The sequence below is a fragment of the Myotis yumanensis genome, unplaced genomic scaffold (genome assembly GCF_028538775.1).
Source record: "Myotis yumanensis isolate MYYU_CA2020_CCGP unplaced genomic scaffold, mMyoYum1.0.hap1 SCAF_16, whole genome shotgun sequence".
NCBI lineage: Eukaryota > Metazoa > Chordata > Mammalia > Chiroptera > Vespertilionidae > Myotis > Myotis yumanensis.
The window spans coordinates 14908336-14929344 of record NW_027223767.1 but is presented as its reverse complement, the minus strand read 5'-3'; the positions used below and the strand labels follow the sequence as shown (position 1 = coordinate 14929344).

At 42.4% G+C, this 21009-nt stretch overlaps 1 protein-coding gene across 5 annotated transcripts in view; it reads left to right on the top strand.

Moving 5' to 3' along the window:
* LOC138993652 (NACHT, LRR and PYD domains-containing protein 1-like) overlaps positions 1 to 20205 on the top strand; it is a 49560-nt gene extending 29355 nt beyond the window's left edge. Inside the window, exons 11-15 of one of the 5 annotated variants that reach the window (XM_070392897.1) lie at positions 13809 to 14068; positions 14559 to 14684; positions 17249 to 17390; positions 19433 to 19477; positions 19846 to 20205. In XM_070392897.1, coding sequence (XP_070248998.1) covers positions 13809 to 14068; positions 14559 to 14684; positions 17249 to 17390; positions 19433 to 19477; positions 19846 to 20132 — 860 coding nt within the window. In that variant the 3' untranslated portion in view covers positions 20133 to 20205. The remainder of the gene's footprint in view (positions 1 to 13808; positions 14069 to 14558; positions 14685 to 17248; positions 17391 to 19432; positions 19478 to 19845) is intronic. The other 4 variants (XM_070392899.1, XM_070392898.1, XM_070392900.1 and 1 more) reach the window with 4 other exon arrangements.
* Positions 20206 to 21009: the final 804 nt, after the last annotated feature.

Here is a 21009-nt window from a genome sequence, read left to right as displayed (position 1 = left end):
ATGAAGAGTGATATAGCTGCAATAAAAAACACCATTAAAAGTTTCAACAGTAGACTAGGAGAAGCGGAGGACCGAATTAGCGAATTAGAAGACAGGGAAACAAAACACACCTAAACTGAACTGCAATTGGAGAAAAAAATTAAAAGACAGAAGGAGAGCCTAAGGGAGCTATGGGACAACATGAAACAAAACAACATATGAATATAGGGGTGCCAGAACAACAGAAAGAGGAACAAGACTTAGAAAACCTATTTGAAGAAATAATATCAGAAAACTTCCCTGAGCTGAGGAAGAAAAAAGTCACACAAGCACAGAGAGTCCCAAACAAGGTGAACCTGAAAAGACCCACACAAAGACACATCATAATTACCATGGCAAATGTGCAGGACAAAGAGAGAATCATAAAGGCTGCAAGAGAGAGATGGAAAGTTACATAAAAGGGATCTCCCATTAGACTATCAAATGATTTCTCAACAGAAACACATCAGGAAAGAAAAGAATGGACAGAAATTTACAAAGTGATGCAAAGCAAAGGACTGAATCCAAGAATACTCTATCCAGCAAGGCTATCATTCAAAACTGAAGGGGAAATATGAAGCTTCACAGACAAAAAAAAAGGCTAAGGGAGTTTATCACCACAAAGCCAGCAATGCAAGAAATGCTAAAGGGATTGGTGTAAAAAGAAGAAATAAAAAGCTCAGAAAGAAAACAGCCAAAAAAATAGAAATGGCTACAAACAAGTACCTTTCAATAATAACTTTAAACGTAAATGGACTAAATGCTCCAACCAAAAGACATTGAGAGGCTGAATGGATTAAAAAAAAAATTGACCCATACATTTGTTGTCTACAAGAGACCCACCTCATTAGAAGGGACTCACACAGACTGAAAGTGAAGGATGGAAAAATATCTTTCAGGCAAATGGAAATGAAAGAAAAGCTGGGGTAGCAATACTTATATCAGACAAAATAGACCTCAAAGTGAAGGCCATAACAAGAGATAAGGAAGGCCACTTCATAATACTAAAAGGATCAATACAACAAGAGGATATAACCCTGATAAACATATATGCACCCAATTCAGGAGCACCCAAATACATAAAAAAAAACTCCTGGAAGATATCAAGGGAGAGATCGACATCAATACAATCATAGTAGGGGACTCTAATACACCTCTGACATCACTGGATAAATCCTCTAGACAAAAAATTGGCAAAGAAACAGCAATCCTAAGTGACTCACTCACTAGAGTAGATGGAGTTAATTGACATCTTCAGAACTTTTCACCCCAAAGCCACGAAATATACGTTCTTCTCAAGTGCTCATGGGACATATTCAAAAATAGACCACATATTGGGTCACAAAAAAAGTCTCCCCAAATTCAAGATGATTGAAATCATACCAAGCATCTTCTCAGACCACGATGGCATAATATTAGAAATAAACTACAATAAAAACAACTCAAAATAAGCAAACACTTGGAAGATGAATAGCATGTTATTAAATATTGATTGGGTTACCAATGTCATCAAAGAAGAAATTAAGGAGAAACCAAGATGGCGGCATAGGTTAATGCTGGAGTTTCCTGCCTCGAACAACCACTTCAAAAATACAATTAAAAGATGGAACGGACATCATCCAGAACCACAGGAAGGCTGGCTGAGTGGAAGTTCTACAACTAGGAGGAACCGAGAATCAGAGGAGGCGCAGTGCTGAAGTAAAATACTAAGGTGCGGAGTGCGCACAGCGTGGGCTGGTGGCTGAGGGAGTGGTTGTCTGTTTCAATCCGGAGGGAGCCTCAGACTCTGAGCTCCAGATCCGGGCGAGTCTCTAGGGACCCAGACTCAAACAGGAGAAGCGGGACTGTCTGGCTTTGGTCCCTCCGAGGTTTGCAGCGGTTGCTGGGAAAGAGAGGCAGAGCCCCTGGGGACAGACTGAGAACAGCCATAACTGCTCCCTCCTCTGCCCTGTTGATCCCGTGGGACCTGGCCCGCCCAAGCACTGCACAGAGCCATTTGCCGGATAGCCTCAGGCAAAGGCTAGATTAGCACCTCCCTAGAGGACAGAAGTTCTCCCACTGCAAACACAGCTGATTCTCACAGCCAGTTGGCCTGGAGGTCAAGTAGTAATTACCTACAACAATCAAGGCTTCACTACAACAAGACTGCTCACAGAGACCACAAGGGGGTGCACCAAGAGTGTCTACCTCAGGTAATTGGGACACTTAACACAGAAAGCCACTCTATCAACACAGTGAAGCATAAAAAAATGCCAAGACAAAGAAACAGGCCACAAAGGACAGAACCAGAGGAAAGCAGGCTACTGGATATAGAATTCAAAACCACACTTTTGAGGTCTCTCAAGAGGCTTCTAGAGGCTGTCGATAAACTTGATGAGACCCTCGATGGTGTGATAAAGGACCAACTAGAAAGTAAGCATACACTGACTGAAATAAAGAATATTATACAGACTCCCAACAGCAGACCAGAGGAGCGCAAGAATCAAGTCAAAGATTTGAAATGCGAGGAAGCAAAAAACACCCAACCGGGAAAGCAAAATGAAAAAAGAATCCGATGGTGGGAGTAGGAAGAGGAAGAAAATTGTACTTATGAAAGTTTTTACTCAAAGGCTCAGCTGTTTTGTTTTGCTTTGCTTTACCCTTTTACTGGGTTAAAAAGAACAAAAACAAACAAGAACAAAAAAGAACGAAATCTTTACATATATTGTTTATTTCACTCAAAACCTAAACTTTTAGAGCTGGCTTGACCATATATATGTATCTATATAGCACATATCCATGTGATATGAAATTTTGAGTTTTCATAAAATTGCTATTATTTACTAATGCTTACCAATACACATTCACAGTAACTTTGTTACTTGCAGCAAAGTCCTTTCAGGCATACAAAAGTGCCACAAACAAGGCAAACAGCAGGGTCTTTAGGAACCTTGGTGCAGACACTGCAGGTTTTTCTGTGGTAGTACTGGAAAATGGTATTATTATTCTCAGGCAACTGTAGTAGGTGTGGTAACTTCCATCTTGACTCTTGGATAAGCAAGGCCTAAAACATTATCCAAAAATATTCATTAGTCCTATGTATTTAAGTCATTAACACAAAATACTTATTTTTTTATTTTATTTTATTTTTTTTAAATATATTTTATTGATTTTTTACAGAGAAGAAGGGAGAGGGATAAAAAAAAAAAAAAGAAAAAAGAATCCAAAAGTGTGAAGATAGTGTAAGGAGCCTCTGGGACAGCTACAAGCGTACCAACATCCGAATTATAGGGGTGCCAGAAGATGAGAGAGAGCAAGATATTGAAAACCTATTTGAAGAAATAATGGCAGAAAACTTCCCCTACTTGGTGAAAGAAATAGATCTACAAGTCCAGGAAGCACAGAGAACCCCAAACAAAAGGAATCCAAAGAGGACCACACCAAGACACATCATAATTAAAATGCCAAGAGCAAAAGACAAAGAGAGAATCTTAAAAGCAGCAAGAGAAAGAAACTCAGTTACCTACAAGGGAATACCCATACGACTGTCAGCTGATTTCTCAACACAAACTTTGCAGGCCAGAAGGGAGTGGCAAGAAATATTCAAAGTGATGAATACCAAGAACCTACAACCAAGAGTACTTTATCCAGCAAAACTATCATTCAGAATTGAAGGTCAGATAAAGAGCTTCACAGATAAGGAAAAGCTAAAGGAGTTCATCACCACCAAACCAACATTATATGAAATGCTGAAAGGTATCCTTTAAGAAGAGGAAGAAGAGCCCTAACTGGTTTGGCTCAGTGGATAGAGCGTTGGCCTGCAGACTGAAGAAGAGGAAGAAGAAGAAAAAGGTAAAGATACAAATTATGAACAACAAATATGCATCTATCAACAAGTGAATCTAAGAATCAAGTGAATAAATAATCTGAGGAACAGATTGAACTGGTGATTATAATAGAATCAGGGACATAGAAAGGGAATGGACTGACTATGCTTGGGGGGGAAAGGGGTGTGGGAGATGTGGGAAGAGACTGGACAAAAATCATGCACCTATGGATGAGGACAGTGGGTGGGGAGTGAGGGCGGAGAGTGGGGTGGGAACTGGGAGGAGGGGAGTTATGGGGGGAAAAAAGAGGAACAAATGTAATAATCTGAACAATAAAGATTTAATTATTAAAAAAATAAAATAAAAGCATTATACTAAAAAAAAAAAAAAAAGAAATTAAAAACATCCTGGAAACTAATGACAATGAAAACACAACAATCCAAAACCTATGGGACCCAATGAGAGCAGTCCTGAGAGGGAAGTTTATAGCTCTACAGGCCTATCTTAAAAAAACAAGAAAAAATGGTAGTAAATCATCTAAATCTACATCTCAAAGAATTAGAAAGAGAGCAACAAGAAAAGCCCAGAGTGAGCAGAAGGAAGGAGATAATAAAGATTAGAGCAGAAATAAATGACATAGAGACCAAAAAAACAATACAGAAAATCAATGAAACCAAGAGCTGGTTCTTTGAAAGGATAAACAAGATTGATGAGCCTCTAGCCAGGCTCACCAATAAGCAAAGAGAGAGGAATCAAATAAACAAAATCAGAAATGATAGAGGCGAAATAACAACAGACCCCACAGAAATACAAATGATTGTTAAACAATACTACGGACAACTCTACTCCAACAAACTAGACAACCTGGAGGAAATGGACATATTCCAAGAAAAATACAACATTCCAAAACTCAATCAGGAAAAATCTAAAAATCTCAACAGACAAATAACTATGGAAGAAATTGAAGTGGTCATCAAAAAGCTTCCAGCAAACAAAAGCCCAGGACCAGACGGCTTCACAGGGTAGTGTTACCAAACATTCAAGGAAGAACTAAAACCTATCCTCCTCAGACTACTACAAAAAATTCAAGAGGAAGGAACACTTCCAAGTTCATTCTATGAAGCCAGCATCACCCTAATACCAAAACCAGGTAAAGACAACACAATGAAAGAGAATTACAGGCCAGTATCCCTCATGAACATAGATGCCAAAATCCTCAACAAAATCTTAGCAAATCGGATCCAGCAGTACATCAGAAAGATCATACATCATGACCAAGTAGGATTTATCCCAGGGATGCAAGGATGGTACAATATCCGCAAATCAATAAACGTGATATATCACATAAACAAATTGAAAGAAAAAAAACACATAGTCATATCAATTGATGCAGAAAAAGCATTTGACAAAATTCAACACCCATTTTTGATAAAAACTCTCAGCAAGGTGGGAATAGAAGGATCATACATCAACATAATAAAAGCCATATATGACAGGCCCACAGCCAACATCATACTCAATGGACAAAAACTAAGACCATTTCCCCTAAGAACAGGAACAAGACAGGGATGCCCACTCTCACCCCTCCTATTGGAAATAGTACTGGAAGTATGAGCCATTGCAATTAGACAAGAAAAAGAAATAAAAGGCATCCAAATTGGAAAAGAAGTAAAACTGTCCTTATTTGCAGATGACATGTTATTATACATAAAAAAATGCTAAAGACTATCAAAAAACTATTAGACTTAATAAATAAATTTGGCAATGTAGCAGGATACAAAATTAACGCCAAGAAATCTATGGCATTTCTATACACCAATAGTGAACTTACAGAAAGAGAGACTAAAAAAAAAAAAAATCCCCTTTACCATCGCACCAAAAAAATTAAGCTACCTAGGAATAAACGTAACTAAAGGGCTAAACGACCTCTACTCAGAAAACTACAGGACACTGAAAAAAGAGATAGAGGAAGACATAAACAGGTGGAAGAACATACCGTGTTCATGGATTGGTAGAATCAACATCATTAAAATGTCCATACTACCCAAAGCAATCTATAAATTCAATGCACTTCCCATTAAAATACCAATGGCATATTTCACAGACCTAGAACGAACTCTCCAAAAATTCATCTGTAATAAAAAAAGACCCTGAATAGCTGCAGCAATCCTGAGAAAGAAGAACAAAGTAGGTGGGATCTCAATACCAGATATCAAGCTGTATTACAGAGCCACTGTTCTCAAAACTGCCAGGTAGTGGCATAAAAACAGACATATAGATCAATGGATTAGAATAGAGAGCCCAGATATTGGCCCGAACCAATATGCTCAATTAATATTTGATAAAGGAGGCAAGAACATACAATGGAGCCAAGATAGTCTCTTCAATAAATGGTGTTGGGGAAATTGGACAGATACGTGCAAGAAAATGAAACTAGACCACCAACTTACACCATACACAAAAATAAACTCAAAATGGATAAAGGACTTAAATATACGACGGGAAACCATAAAAATACTAGAAGAATCCAAAGGCAACAAAATCTCAGACATATGCCAAAGCAATTTCTTCACTGATACAGCTCCTAGACCTAGGGCATTGGAAACTATAGAGAAAATAAACAAATGGGGCTAACTCAAAATAAAAAGCTTCTGCAAAGCAAAAGAAACCATCAACAAAACAACAAGAAAGCCCACTGCATGGGAGAACATATTTGCCAATGTTATCACCGATAAGGGTTTAATCTCCAAAATTTATAGGGAACTCATACAACTTAACAAAAGGAAGATAAACAATCCAATCAAAAAATGGGCAAAGGACCTAAATATACACCTTTCAAAAGAGGACATTCAGGAAACCAAGAGACATATGAAAACATGCTCAAAGTCACTAATCATCCGAGAGATGCAAATCAAAACAACGATGAGGTACCATCTCACACCTGTCAGAATGGCTATCATCAATAAATCAACAAACGACAAGTGCTGGAGAGGATGTGGAGAGAAAGGAACACTTGTGCACTGCTGGTGGGAATGCAGACTGGTGCAGCCACTATGGAAGACAGTATGGAGTTTCCTTAAAAAACTAAAAATGGAACTTCCATTTGACCCTGTGATACCACTTCTAGGAATATATCCCAAGAAAACAGAAACACCATTCAGAAAGGATATATGCACCCATATGTTCATAGCAGCACAATTCACCATAGCTAAGATCTGGAAACAGCCTAAGTGCGCAGCAAATGGATTAGAAAACAGTGGTAGATCTACACGATGGAATACTATGCTGCGGTAAAAAAGACGGAACTCTTTTCATTTCCAACGGCATGGATGGAACTGGAGAGCACTATGCTAAGTGAAATAAGCCAGTCAATGAAGGAAAAATACCACATGATCTCACTCATTCATGGATAATAAAGACCATTATAAACTTATGAACAAAAATAGTTACAGAGGCAGACCTGCCTCGAACAGACTGTCAAACTACAGCGGGAAGGCTGGGAAGGGTTGGGGGGAAGGAGGGAGGGTAAGACATCAACCGAAGGACTTGTATGCATGCAAATAAGCATACTAATGGACATAAGACACTGGCGGGTAGGGGAGGCCAGGGCATTGTCAAGGGCGGGGGAAAAAAAGGAGACATATGTAATACTCTTTGTAATACTTTAAGCAATAAAACAAACAAAAAAAGAACTGCCTTCTGGGTTAAAATGTTAAAATATTTCCATCCTGATCAGGAAAGAGAAATTCTCCACTTTCTGAGACCACAAGTGACCTGACAACGCCAGGCAGTGTTGGCCACAGAAGCAAGTAATGAGCCTGCACTTGTGCAGGCTGAGGCAACATAGGCTTTCCAATCCAGGCCATGAGTGGCAACAGATGCACCAAAAAGCACGTCCTTTCCAAAAAGCACTCCTTCCAGGAGCTTCACTGCACCCGACTAACACGTGAGAACATTTCAGTTTTTGTACGATGAGGTAACATCCACTTAGTGTCACCAAAGCAATGCAAAGTGCACCACTTCAAGGAGAAGCAATTTGGCAAAACCTGGCAAGTCATAGAATTGCTCACATCCTTTCACACCCTGTTCTCATTCCTTGGGACTTATCAATTCTGAGGTAGTAGCTCAAGGGAAATAGAAAAATTCTCTGTAGAAACATGTGCATTGCAGGACTATTTATCATGGCGAAAAGGTGGAAGCAACCCCAACACTGAAACCAGAAGAAAGTGGTGAATGAGTAATGCTGCATCCACAGCAGGGATCATGTACTGCAGTCACTAGAAAGGCCCATAGGGGCTTGAGACAATTTAAACCAGTGTGGGAAAGGCAGGAGACGAAGCTACAGGACAACGTTGGCTGACACGGAACTAATGTCTATAAATTTTATGTGGAAGTTGGAAGAACCTGATTCTGTTCTCCATGTCAAATCATGATTCAGGCAAGAACTTTAATTATGATAAATGATTTAATAAATAATTCACATTACAGCTTATATCAGTTGTAAGCACTTTTATGATATGTATCATTTATTTAGATAATAAAGGGGATATAATTTTAATGTTTCACTTACAGTCATGTATCACATATCAATGGTTTGGTTAATGACAGAAAATATATACGATGACGGTAGTCAGTAGTCCAGGTGTGTAATAGGCTACATCATCTAGGTTCGTGTTCATGTACTCTATGATGTTTGCACAATGATCAAATTGCTGAAATATGCATTTCTCAGACCATATCCCCATAGTTCAGCAATGCATGACTGTATAGATTGTTATATTAAATTATAGTGCACGTCCAGTAGTTAAATCCATTCAGTATCACCTCCAGGTACAGGCACTGATTTTCTTTAGACTTTAAGTACGCACATTAAAATATCAGGGTCCCCAGAAAAATATATACGTATGCAAGAATAATAATTTACAAATTAGTAGTAACAAAAAAAAATAGAATGAGAAAACTAAAAAAGCAAAAAGTGTCCAGACCCAGAGAAGGCTCATTTGTTGAGACCACAAGATTTAGTAAACAATTCAAGCTGCCCATCAGGAGAGCACGGACACCTGAGCAACAGAGGCCAGTCCCAAGGAGAGACTCCAGGGTCCAGGGGCACCTGGCTTGGTAGACAGGGTCAGTAGGGCAGAGTAACTAGGGAAGATTCAGCAGTAAAACAGTGGGGATGGAGGTGTGCGATAGTCAGGACACTGGGTCATCCTAGCAAGTAGGCAAGTTGGATGCACACAAAGCACTTCCAGAATTCAGGTGCACACACACACACACACACACACACACTCAATAATAATAATAAATTATTTAAAAATTAAATCTTTATTGTTCAGATTATTACAGTTGTTCCTCTTTTTTTCCCCCATAGCTCCCCTCCACCCGGTTCCCACCCCACCCTCTGCCCTTACCCTCCCCTCACTGTCCTTGTCCATAGGTGTACGATTTTTGTCCAATCTCTTCCCTCACCCCCTGCACCCCTTTCCCCCCCCCAACAATAGTAGGTCCACTCCCTTTCTATGCCCCTGATTCTATTATATTCACAAGTTTATTCTGTTCATCAGATTATTTATTCACTTGATTTTTAGATTCACTTGTTGATAGATGTGTATTTGTTGTTCATAATTTGTATCTTTACCTTTTTCTTCTTCTTCCTCTTCTTAAAGAATACCTCCAGCATTTCATATGCTACTGGTTTGGTGGTGATGAACTCCTTTAGCTTTTTCTTATCTGTGAAGCTCTTTATCTGACCTTCAATTCTGAATGATAGCTTTGCTGGGAAATCTTGGTTGTAGGTTCTTGGCATTCATCACTTTGAATATTTCTTGCCACTCCCTCGGGCCTGCATAGTTTCTGTTGAGAAGTCAGCTGACAATCGTATGGGTACACCCTTGTAGGTAACTGACTGTTTTTCTCTTGCTGCTTTTAAGATTCTCTCTTTGTCTTTTGTTCTTGGCATTTTAATTATGATGTGTCTTGGTGTGGTCCTCTTTGGATTCCTTTTGTTTGGGGTTCTCTGCACTTCCTGGACTTGTAAGTCTATTTCTTTCACCAGGTAGGGGAAGTTTTCTGTCATTATTTCTTCAATATCTTGCTCTTTCTCCTCTTCTGGCACCCCCATAATTCGGATGTTGGTATGCTTGAAGTTGTCCCAGAGGCTCCTTAAACTATCTTCATATTTTTGGATTCTTGTTTCTTTTTGTTTTTTGGTTGGGTGTTTTTTGCTTCTTCGTATTTCAAATCTTTGACTTGATTCTTGTGATCCTCTAGTCTGCTGTTGGATCTCTGTATATTTTTTATTTCAGTCAGTGTATGCTTAATTTCTAGTTGGTCCTTTTTCATAACCTCAAGGGTCTCACTAGATTTCTTGAGGGTCTCACTATATTTATCTGCAGTTTCTAGAAAATTCTTGAAAAACCTTATAACCATGGTTTTGAACTCTATATCCAGTAGTTTTCTTTCCTCCATTTCTGTCATTTGTGACCTGTTTCTTTGTCTCCACATTTTTTATGCTTCCCTGTATTGATAGAGTGGCTTTCCGAGCTAGGTATCCTATAGGGCCCAGTAGCTCAGCCTCCCCAATTACCTGAGTTGGACACTCTTGGTACACCCCTTTGTGGGCTTTGTGCACAGTCTTGTTGTAGTTAAGCCTTGATTGTTGTTGGTATCACTGGGAGGAATTGACCTCCAGGCCAATTGGCTGTGAGAATCAGCTGTGTCTGCAGTGGGAGAACTTCTGTGCTGGAGACACCCTTCTGGGGCAAGACTTGCTTCAGTGGGGCTTTGGTGCTCACTGAGTCTGCCCCCTGAGTGTGTCCCTTATGGATCTGAGGAGTTGTAATCTGGATGGTCCCACTCTGACCACTGGGTACACTGGCTCTTGGATCTCAAAGGAGGTGCTAATTTAGCCTCTGCCTGAGGCTACCCAGCAAGAGTTAAGGAGAGATCTGCAGTTTCCTCTTCTTTGTTTGGGGTTTGGAGGTGCCCAGATGAGGCCCAGCTGTGAAGCAATGCAAGCTGCTGTGGGGCCTTGGGCCTACTTTTGGATGTTCTGGGTCTCTCTGACCCAGCTGCTGTTTGTTAGGTAATTTTCAGATTGCAAAGGGCCAGGCCTTTCATATGCAAAAACCTCTGCACACAGCTTGGGTGGGGCAGGGTCTCAGGGGATCAACAGGGTGGAGCAAGCAGCTATGGCTGCTCCTAAGTCCTACCCTAAGAGGCCCGGGTCTCAGTGTCCTGCGTTAATTGCTGCAAGCACCTCTGAGAGAAAGCCGCCCTCGAGTTCCACCCGATGCCAAACAGTCCAGTTTCTCCCCTTATGAGTCTAGGTCCCCAGAGACTCTCCCAGAACTGGAGTTCAGAGCAGTCAGGAGCTTGAGACTCCCTCCTGCTTGAAAAAGACAACCGTATCTTCAGTTGCCAGCCCTTTCCATGTGTGCCTCCGTACCTCTGCACTTTACTTCCACACCTCCTCTGAGTCTCAGTGTGCTTTTCTCTTTCCTTCTAGTTGTAGAATTTCCACTCAGCCAGCCTTCCTGTGGTTCTGGATGATGTCCGTTTTGTCTTTTAGTTGTAGTTTTGAAGTGGTTGTACGAGGCAGCAATTTCCAGTGTTTACCTATGCCGCCATCTTAGTTTCTCTCAATAATAATAAATTTTTAAATGAAAAATGAAACAGAATTCAGGTACATTGTGTTTGTAGTGCCCCAAACCATGCTCTGAGAGCAGGGTTCTCACCCGAGGGCTGTAGGTGACTCGTAACTTTCCAAAAACCCAGTCCTTCCAGGAGCTTCACTGCACCCGACTAACACGTGAGAACATTTCAGTGTGTGGACGATAAGGTAACATCCACTTAGTGTCACCAAAGCAATGCAAAGTGCACCACTTCAAGGAGAAGCAATTTGGCAAAACCTGGCAAGTCATAGAATTGCTCACATCCTTTCACACCCTTTTCTCATTCCTTGGGACTTATCAATCCCGAGGTAGTAGCTCAAGGGAAATAGAAAAATTCTCTACAGAAACATGTGCATTGGAGGACTATTTATCATGGTGAAAGAGTGGAAGCAACCCCAATGCTGAAACCAGAAGACAGCGGTGAAGGAGGGATGCTGCATCCACTAGCAGGAATCCTATACTGCAGTCACTGGAAAGGCCCACAGGTGCTTAAGACAATTTAAACCAGTGTGGGAAAGGCAGGAGACAAAGCTACATGACCAAAATGGAAACATGGAAAGGTGCTGCTGTAGAGAAAATGGGAAGATGGTAATAACAGTTGTACTGTTTAGTGAGATCAGAGCTAAATACTTCTGTATTTTGTCAGGTGGTATACACAACCATGATAGTATTTTTCTTGGGGGAAAAAGAAAAGCAACTGATAACCCTAACCCATTAGGCTCAGTAGTTACAGCATTGGCCCTAGGACTGAAGGGTCTCAGGTTCGATTCTGGTCAAGGGCATGAACCATGAACCTTGATTTCAAACTCAATCCCTAGCCCCAGTTGGGGCAAGTGTGAGAGGCAACCAATTGATGTTTCTCTCTCTCTGTCTCTGCCCTTTCCTTCCATTATCTCTAAAAATCAATGGTAAAAATACGTATTTTTTAAAAAATTTAAGCATTTAATAAATTAGTAAGGTTAAGTAGCAATCTCCAAGGCTCCTCCTGGTATTAAATCAATCTGCATGTGCTGATTGGTGCCCATGCCAACTAAGGCTGATTTGGGCAGGAAAGGAATATATGAGAAGACTGAGTAACTCATAGACTTAAGAAACAATTAGGCAACAAGTTTTATAGAGAAAAGAAAAGAAAAAAAAAGGCAGTGACCAAAGATGGTTGAGAAAACAAGATTACAGCCAAGGTCCAAACAGGAAAAATATGGAGAGAACGCTAGGGCAGACATAGCCACTGAAGAGCCTTCCTGCCATGGTGGCTGCTGGTCTCTTGACGACATTGCTGCTGCCAAGAGAATCTCTGTCTTTTCATCTGTGCTTCATCACCTCTAGATCAAGGTCCTGGTTAGAAGCATCCACTTGGTCAAGTCTTGGTCACACACCTCTGTCACAAGCTTCCCAAGAGGGAGGACCAGCTTGTATTTAGACAAGACCCACACAATGATGGAGGATGAGGTTCTTAACAAAAAAAAAGAATCTTGGCCCTAACCGGTTTGGCTCAGTGGATAGAGCATTGGCCTGCGGACTGAAAGGTCCCAGGTTCAATTCCAGCCAAGGGCATGTACCTTGGTTGCGGGCACATCCCCAGTAGGACGTGTGCAGGAGGCAGCTGATTGATGTTTCTCTCTCATCGATGTTTCTAACGCTCTGTCCCTCTCCTTTCCTCTCTGTGAAAAATCAATAAAATATATTTTTAAAAAAAGAATCTGGCCCTAACTGGTTTGGCTCAGTGGATAGAGCGTCAGCCTGCAGACTGAAGGGTCCCAGGTTCAATTCCAGTCAAGGGCATGTACCTGGGTTGCAGGCACATCCTTAGCAGGGAGTGTGCAGGAAGAAACTGATCGATGTTGCTCTCTCATTGATGTTTCTAACTCTCTATCCCTCTCCCTTCCTCTCTGTAAAAATTCAATAAAATATATATTTTTTAAAAAGAATCTGAAAATGATGGGTGGCCAAACATGATCAATGTACACTATCATGGTCACTCCATTTCCAACTCTCTTTCTCCTTGTTTCTATCTGCCTGGAGTCAGACCTGCCAGCATTGCTCAATGGCCCTCAAAGTTACATAATCCACAGTAACACAGGTAACCATGGGATCCATATCTTTCCAGCTCAAGGACCTGGTGGTATTTATAGATTTGGCTTAAGAAGATTCCCGCAATGCTCCAACTGGAGAGAACCTATTGACCACAATCCCAAAAAGCCCCAGACAAAGGCATGCTGCCTTCCTTGCTGGGTCCCCCAGAGAGGCCCCCTCTCAAGCCTGACTCAGTGAGGGCACTAGGTACTCATCTCTCAAATCCATTTTTTCACAGAAGAACATGTGGACATCTCATGGTTCCAAGTAGCCCACATTAAAGAGGATGGGATGCTTCTGGAGAAGCCAACCAGGGTGGAGCCACGTTACATCGTCCTTGAGAACCCCAGTTTCTCCGCCATGGGAGTTCTACTGAGAAAGATCCACTCTTTCCTGAGCATTCCTGTCATCTCCAATGTGTTGCTCTACCATCGCCTCCATCCTGAGGAAGTCAACTTCCACCTCTACCTAATCCCCAGTGACTGCACCATTGAGAAGGTACTCCAATATCCAGAAAAGTCAGGCCAGGGTGGGCTGGCAAAGACATGACGTGCTTCCAGAAAGTCCCCTAGGTAGGTCAAATGGGCATAAGTATAAGACATAGACTAGTCTAATAGATCCCTAAGACCTCCCCCAACTGGGCTCACTGCTCCACTACTCATTGCTGAACACCCTTTTGCAATCTCTTTCCAGGAGTCAGAAGCAAGGGAGGGCTCCATGCACAGAGGTGTACCCATTTCTCCATTCTCATTTCATCTCTATCAATGTCCCAATTCCCACCCTGAACATAGCTCTGACAAATTGGGGGGATTTCTATAGCAGTCAATCAGGATAGAGATGGAGAGTTCATGGGTAGTATAGCCCCACCACCAACATTAACACGTGAAAGCCCCACTCCACTTTGTTCAGATCAGAGTCCACAGAGTGGACTCTCTGAGGAAGACACAGTTGCCCTCCTCCCTTGATCAGTGTTCTTTATGCTCCTTAGGCCGTAGATAATGAAAAAAAGAAGTTCCAGTTTGTGCGGATACACAAGCCACCCCCGCTGACTCCACTCCACATAGGCTCCCGATATATTGTGTCTGGTTCACAGAAAATGGAAATACTCCCTGAGGTGAGCAGTACAGATATTCCCCCCTTCCTAAGGCCAGAGATCATGCTTGGAAATACCTGTGGGTCAGGTCTCAGAGCTTTTCAAGGGACAGGTCCAATTGGGGTTTGGCAGATAGTGAGTAGGATTTGGGGTGAGCAGGAATCCTTCAAAAAATGGGAGAAAAATCATTAGTAGGAGGAAGGGTTACATTCAGGATAGGGACAACAATGGGGTTTGACTTAGGGGAACTGAGAAGTGTTGGGCTATAGGGTGTCAATGCTCTCCAATCAAAACCACCAGGAACACACCCATAGCTGAAGACACTGGAGTTATTACTCTTTGCAGTGAGAGAACCACACCAATGAGAACCATAGGTCCCCCTCAGATGAAGAGACTCAGAAAGAACCTATTTCAGGACTTGGGCCTTAGTTGGGTAATTTGGGGGAAGATCTAAGGCAGTGATGGCGAACCTATGACACGCGTGTCAGAGGTGACACGCGAACTCATTTTTTTGGTTGATATTTCTTTGTTAAACGGCATTTAAATATATAAAATAAATATCAAAAATATAAGTCTTTGTTTTACTATGGTTGCAAATATCAAAAAATTTCTATATGTGACACGGCATCAGAGTTAAGTTAGGGTTTTTCAAAATGCTGACACGCGAGCTCAAAAGGTTCGCCATCACTGATCTAAGGTAATAGAGATCTGGTCTAGATCTGGTATTCTGAGAAAGTAGGGCAATTCTATGATTGGGAACCTCTACATATTTTCTTTCTAAGGGGAGGCACCACAATTGTGAAGGTATAATTGCTGAAATAGTCAATTTTGCAGTGGGAGGATGTTTGGCAATTGTGAAATAGTATGTGTCCAACAAGAGGACAACACAGCAGAGGTGGCAGCGTCAGATTAGTTTGTAATAACAATGAGGTCTAGTTGTGAGCATTACATCAGGTCTGGGCATCAGGGGCTGTCTTTTATACTTTCTCAGTCTCCCCTTTTCAACAAAAGCAAATGACATCTGGCCACTGGACATTCATCCACAATATCCAAATGTTCACCATTGCCAAGATCTTTCTGCTGAGGATCAAAGTTTCACCTGAATGGTAGTCTGTTGTTGAAATAGAGTCAAACCTTTCTTTTTCTACTGTTCTGAGATGAGTTTTTGGACCACTTGAAGTGACAATGACAGATGGAACACATTTCCAGGAGTAATGAGGAAACTCTTTATAAACTCAATATATCTTTTGAGTTGAGAAACATGAATCAAACAATGAATACCTTAGATTTTCCTGCTGTGTCAGATCTTAACAAGGGATGAGAGATGACTCAGTTATTCACCACACATTTACCCAGTGCCAACCATGTGCTGCCTTCATTTGTGATAGTCCAGTGAACAAGACAGAAAGGCCCTGGCCTTGGGAAGATGACATTCTGGTGGATGAGACCTACACAACTAAAGAAATGGACCAAGAACCATGAAGTGCTGTGAGGAAAACACAACTACACCACTTAAGAGAGTGACTTGGGCTGCTTTATACTGGGTGGTCAGGGGAGGAGCCTCTGAGCAGTGACATATAAGCTGAGACCTAAGTGACAAGAAGGGCCCTAGGAGGTGAATATTTGTAACAGAGCACTTCAGGTCCAGAGTATATAGGAGCAGGCACCTTGATCCCTCCACATGACAAATAGGAGGTCTGTGTGGCAGAGCTTACTGAGTGTAGAAAAGAGAGAAGTAAGGTGGGGCCATACAAGAGACAGAAGTGTCCTAGGGACCATCAACTCTGTTGCTCTGACCTGGAGTTTGGATTTTGTTCTAAGTGCAATGACTAGATCTCAGAGGTTGTTGCTTGGTAATACAAGACCTGCTTTAGTTTCACAAAGATGCCTCTGCTTGCTGGGTAAGAATGGGTGATAAGAAGACAAGAATGAAAACAAAAGACTGCTGCTATGGTATAGGCAGGAGCTGCAGATGCCTTGATTAGGGAAGAAGCAGCTGAGATTAAAATAAATTGATGGATTGAGGGCATATGTTGCAGATACAGCCAATAGGACTTGGCTTATGGAAGCGAAAGGTAGGAGTTAAGGATGATGCCTGAATCTGGAACATTAGTGCTCAGTGGGTGGTAGTGCCGTTTATTGAGTTCGGGGAAAATGGGAAGAGAACATTTGTGAAAAACAGTTGGGAATCAAGAGTCATCTTAAATGTGATTTAGCACAGGGGATGGATATAAATCTTCTGGTGATTGAAAGTGTGTCAAGCTTAGGATACATTGAGAAGATAGACTTTGGGCTGGAGAAATGTGAATTTGGGTTCAGGATGAAGGAGTTGTAGGAAGAAAGATCTGGTTCAAGATGTGTGAGCATTACGTTAGAGATGAGTCCTGACCCAGCCATGTCCTCTTCCTTCTGAGTCAGGATTTGTGAAAAATGAGGGAAAGAGCAGTGCCTGAGGTGGCATTAATTTCAGTAGAGATCATCCAAGGGTTCCCATGGGGCTGAGCAGAGCCAAGAATGTGTCAGGTGGGGACATACCTCACTTGCAGGATGAATGGTGGCTTCTCACATCACCACTTTTCCTATAGGAACTAGAGCTCTGCTATCGAAGCCCTGGGAACCCCCAGCTCTTCTCTGAGTTCTACATTGGCCATCTGGGGTTGGGGATCCGGCTACAGATTAAAAGCAAAAATGATGAAACTCTGGTATGGGAAACCTTGGTGAAATCAGGTAAAGTCAAGACAAATTCAATTGAGCTGCCTCAAACTGATTGTCAAAATGCAGCGGGAAGGCCAGGGAGGGTTGGGGGGCAGGAGGGAGGGGGGTAAGAGATCAACAGAAGGACTTGTATGCATGCATATAAGCATAACCAATGGACATAAGACACTGGGGGGTAGGGGAGGCCAGGGGATTGTCAAGGGCGGGGCGGGGGGAGGGGGGGAAAGGACTCATATGTAATACCCTTTGTAATACTTTAAGCAATAAAACAATTAAAAAAAAAGACAAATCCAAGGAACTCAGTGGTGGAAACAGATAGTCAATAAAATATTCTGCGTGTGTGTGTGTGTGTGTGTGTGTGAGATCACAATTTGCTGATGAGAAGAAATAGCCCAGGGAAGTGACTTTTTCTAGTCATATAACAGTTGGCATGACTAGAATTTGAACTAAAGTTAATCTGACTTTAAGCTCCATTCCCTCTCCCATGCACCATGGTATCTCTACACTGCCCTTGATTTAACTGATTTTGACACCCACAAGGCATTTGGCAAAGTTTCTCATAATAGATTGAACATGAGATGAGACAATAATAACTAGACGGTTATATGGTTGTATGAATTAAGAAAGTTATGGCAATAGCACATACATTTAACCTGGACCACTCAGATATTTCAAAGTAGACAAGAGGGAATCAAATAATGAACTTTCAGGAATGAATGCAATTTTATAGTTTCTTAAAGCAGCTCCAACATTTCCAAGAAGCAAACCTCCCGCTAAAAGACCTTCTGGGAAAAATCAGCCCATGTTCACTGTTGTAATATGTGAATCAGCCTTCTGAGCTGCTACAAACAGGCTTCCCAGTGCAGAGAAAGAGTTTAACTCAGTCTGGGCTTGGGTGCAATCACAGGTGTGGACTAATCAGCCCCAGCATCAGACCTCGTTTGAATCTCACTCTGGCACTCACTTGAAGGGTGATCTTGGGAAAATTACTTAACTCATTTGTGTCTCATTTATAAAAAGAGGGTTATATTGTCTACATTGTAGGATTCTTGGAAAGATTAAATACATGATGTATGTACATATCTCATGCAGTGGTCCTTATAAATAGTATAAAGACCAGTCAGCATGGAGGACATGGAACATCCTCCTCTCTCCATCCAAGTGAACCCGCTGCTCCCAGCACCACAGTCAGAGCTCCCCTGTGCTTGGCTTCCCTCCCACACTGTCAGGTCACACTGAACTTGGGTCGGCTCAAAACCTCAGGCCCTGTCCACAGGGGCTGCTGTGGACGCCCCCTTTCTCTCCTAATGCAAGTCATTTTTTAACCCCCTTCCTTTGTTGTTGTTTCTTATTCCTATTGAAATTCATCTATTACCCTAGTGCTACGTTTTTCTTGATCTTGATTCTGATATCAAAATTCAGAACAGTGTGAGTCTAGAGCAGCGGTTCTCAACCTGTGGGTCACGACTCCTTTGGCGGTCGAACGACCCTTTCACAGGGGTCACCAAAGACCATCCTGCATATCAGATATTTACATTATGATTCATAACAGTAGCAACATTACAGTAATGAAGTAGCAACGAAAATAATTTTATGGTTGGGTTTACAACATGAGGAACTGTATTTAAAGGGCCAGGAGGTTGAGAACCACTGGTCTAGAGGCCAAGGACAAAGAGGTAGCCTTCTGCTCAAAATAAGGAGATCTCATAGTTGAAGCTACCTTGTAAGGGACTCGGTTATCTTCACCAGGGTTCCATTCAGGTCAAGACTAAATTAAACCATGTCTGCATTGTTGAGAAAATTTCCCTCTCTGTCTCTCTGTCTATGATCATTGCTTCTGGGCCTCAATTTCCCCATATGCATAAGGAAGGGATTCCCCAATCTCTAAGTGCCCCTTGCAATGCTTATTCCAACTTCTATCACAATTAGCCTGGAGCCACTTCTAAGAATCAAAGAGTCTCACAAGTGAGACAAGGATAGGATTTTTTAAGGGCTATTGCTTGTGTTAATAATACCACTGATACTGATGCTTATTCATATCTTTTTTCCTCCAGGAGACCTCAGACCTGCAGCTACCCTGGTCTCTCAAGCTCCAACAGGTCAGTAACAGTGTTAGAGACCACAGGAGCCATGGCAGTTCTGGAGTGTGCTACCTGGTCCTGGAGGGAGGGAGGGGAGAAAGAAGGGAACTCTTCACACCTCACAAGGGATTGGTCCTTGGAGAGTGGTGTGTGCCCCAGGGCAGAGTCCTTTCCCATCACCCTTATTTCTGCCCATGGAGGCCCTTCTGTGGGGCAACCTAAAATGCCTCCATTAGGTATTTGAGGGTAGGCAGAGGTGCCTCTCTGTGGTCAAATGTTTTCATAGGTGGGGGAGGAGCCAAGGATGCAGATCAGGTGAGTGAAGAACTACAGGTGGGCATCAGATGTAGAAGCTGGGGTGAGAGCCCTTCTTTATTCGTTGTCAGCCTCACCTTTACCTCCAGATGCCCCAGAATTGCTGCACTTTGTGGATCAACATCGGGCCCAGCTGGTGGCTCGAGTGACATCGGTGGATGCAGTCCTAGACAAGCTGCATGGACAGGTGCTGAGCGAGGAGCAGTATGAGAGGGTGCGGGCTGAGCCCACCAATCCAGACAAGATGAGGAAGCTGTTCAGCTTCAGCAAGTCCTGGGACTGGGCCTGCAAAGATCAACTCTACCGAGCCCTGAAGGACACCCATCCTCACCTAATTGTGGATCTCTGGGAGAAGTGATGCAGTGGAGGAGACTAGGGGAGCTACTGACAAGCTCCACAGCTGAAGTCTGAACACCTGCTTCTGAGTCCTGGCTCTGACTGTCCAGGCTTTGAGTCTAGGTTTCTTCAAGTCTAAACAAATTTCCATTGCCCAGCCGGAGTGGCTGTTGGTTGAGTATCATCTTGTGCACTGAAGAGTTATTGGTTCGAATCCTGGTCAGGGCCCATACCTGGGTTGTGGATCAATTCCTGGTCATGGAATGTATGGAAGGCAACCTATAATGTTGCTGATGTTTCTGTATCACATCGGTGTCTGTCTGTCTGTCTCTCTCTCTCTCTCTCTCTCTCTCCCTTCCCCTCCCTCCCTCTGCCCCTCTCATGTCCTCAGTGAGGATAAATAAATAAATACACAAACACATTGCCTTCTGAGTTGCCTTCTAGCCCTGAAGTTATGGTGCTTTGATGATGCCTTTGCTGGACATTATGTGTCCATGCTCAGTGCTGCCACACGGACTTCCAGGCTGCCTCCCTTGGCTCTCCCAGGCCAGCTGTCCAGGTAGAATGACAGCCTCTGGAGGAATGTGCCTCTGGAGCTGGCAGGGTGTCTTCCAACCCTGTAGAAGCCTCACCCAAGAGCCTTTTCCAGTGGCCACCACAGCCCTCCCTGTGCCATCCAGATGCAGCACGGTCACTTCTGACTGAAGACACACAGTGAAAATGGACACCTTGAAGGTTTGGAATGACTAGGAGTAGGGGCAAAAACAGATTTGTTTTTCACTTGTCCATGTTGAGCTGGGTTTTTCTATTAGCCCAAATTGTGCTTTTTGTTGATTCTGAAGTCTACTGGATTCCTAGAGCCACAAGAGAGGTGAAGATTGAGGCCACAGGAGGAATGG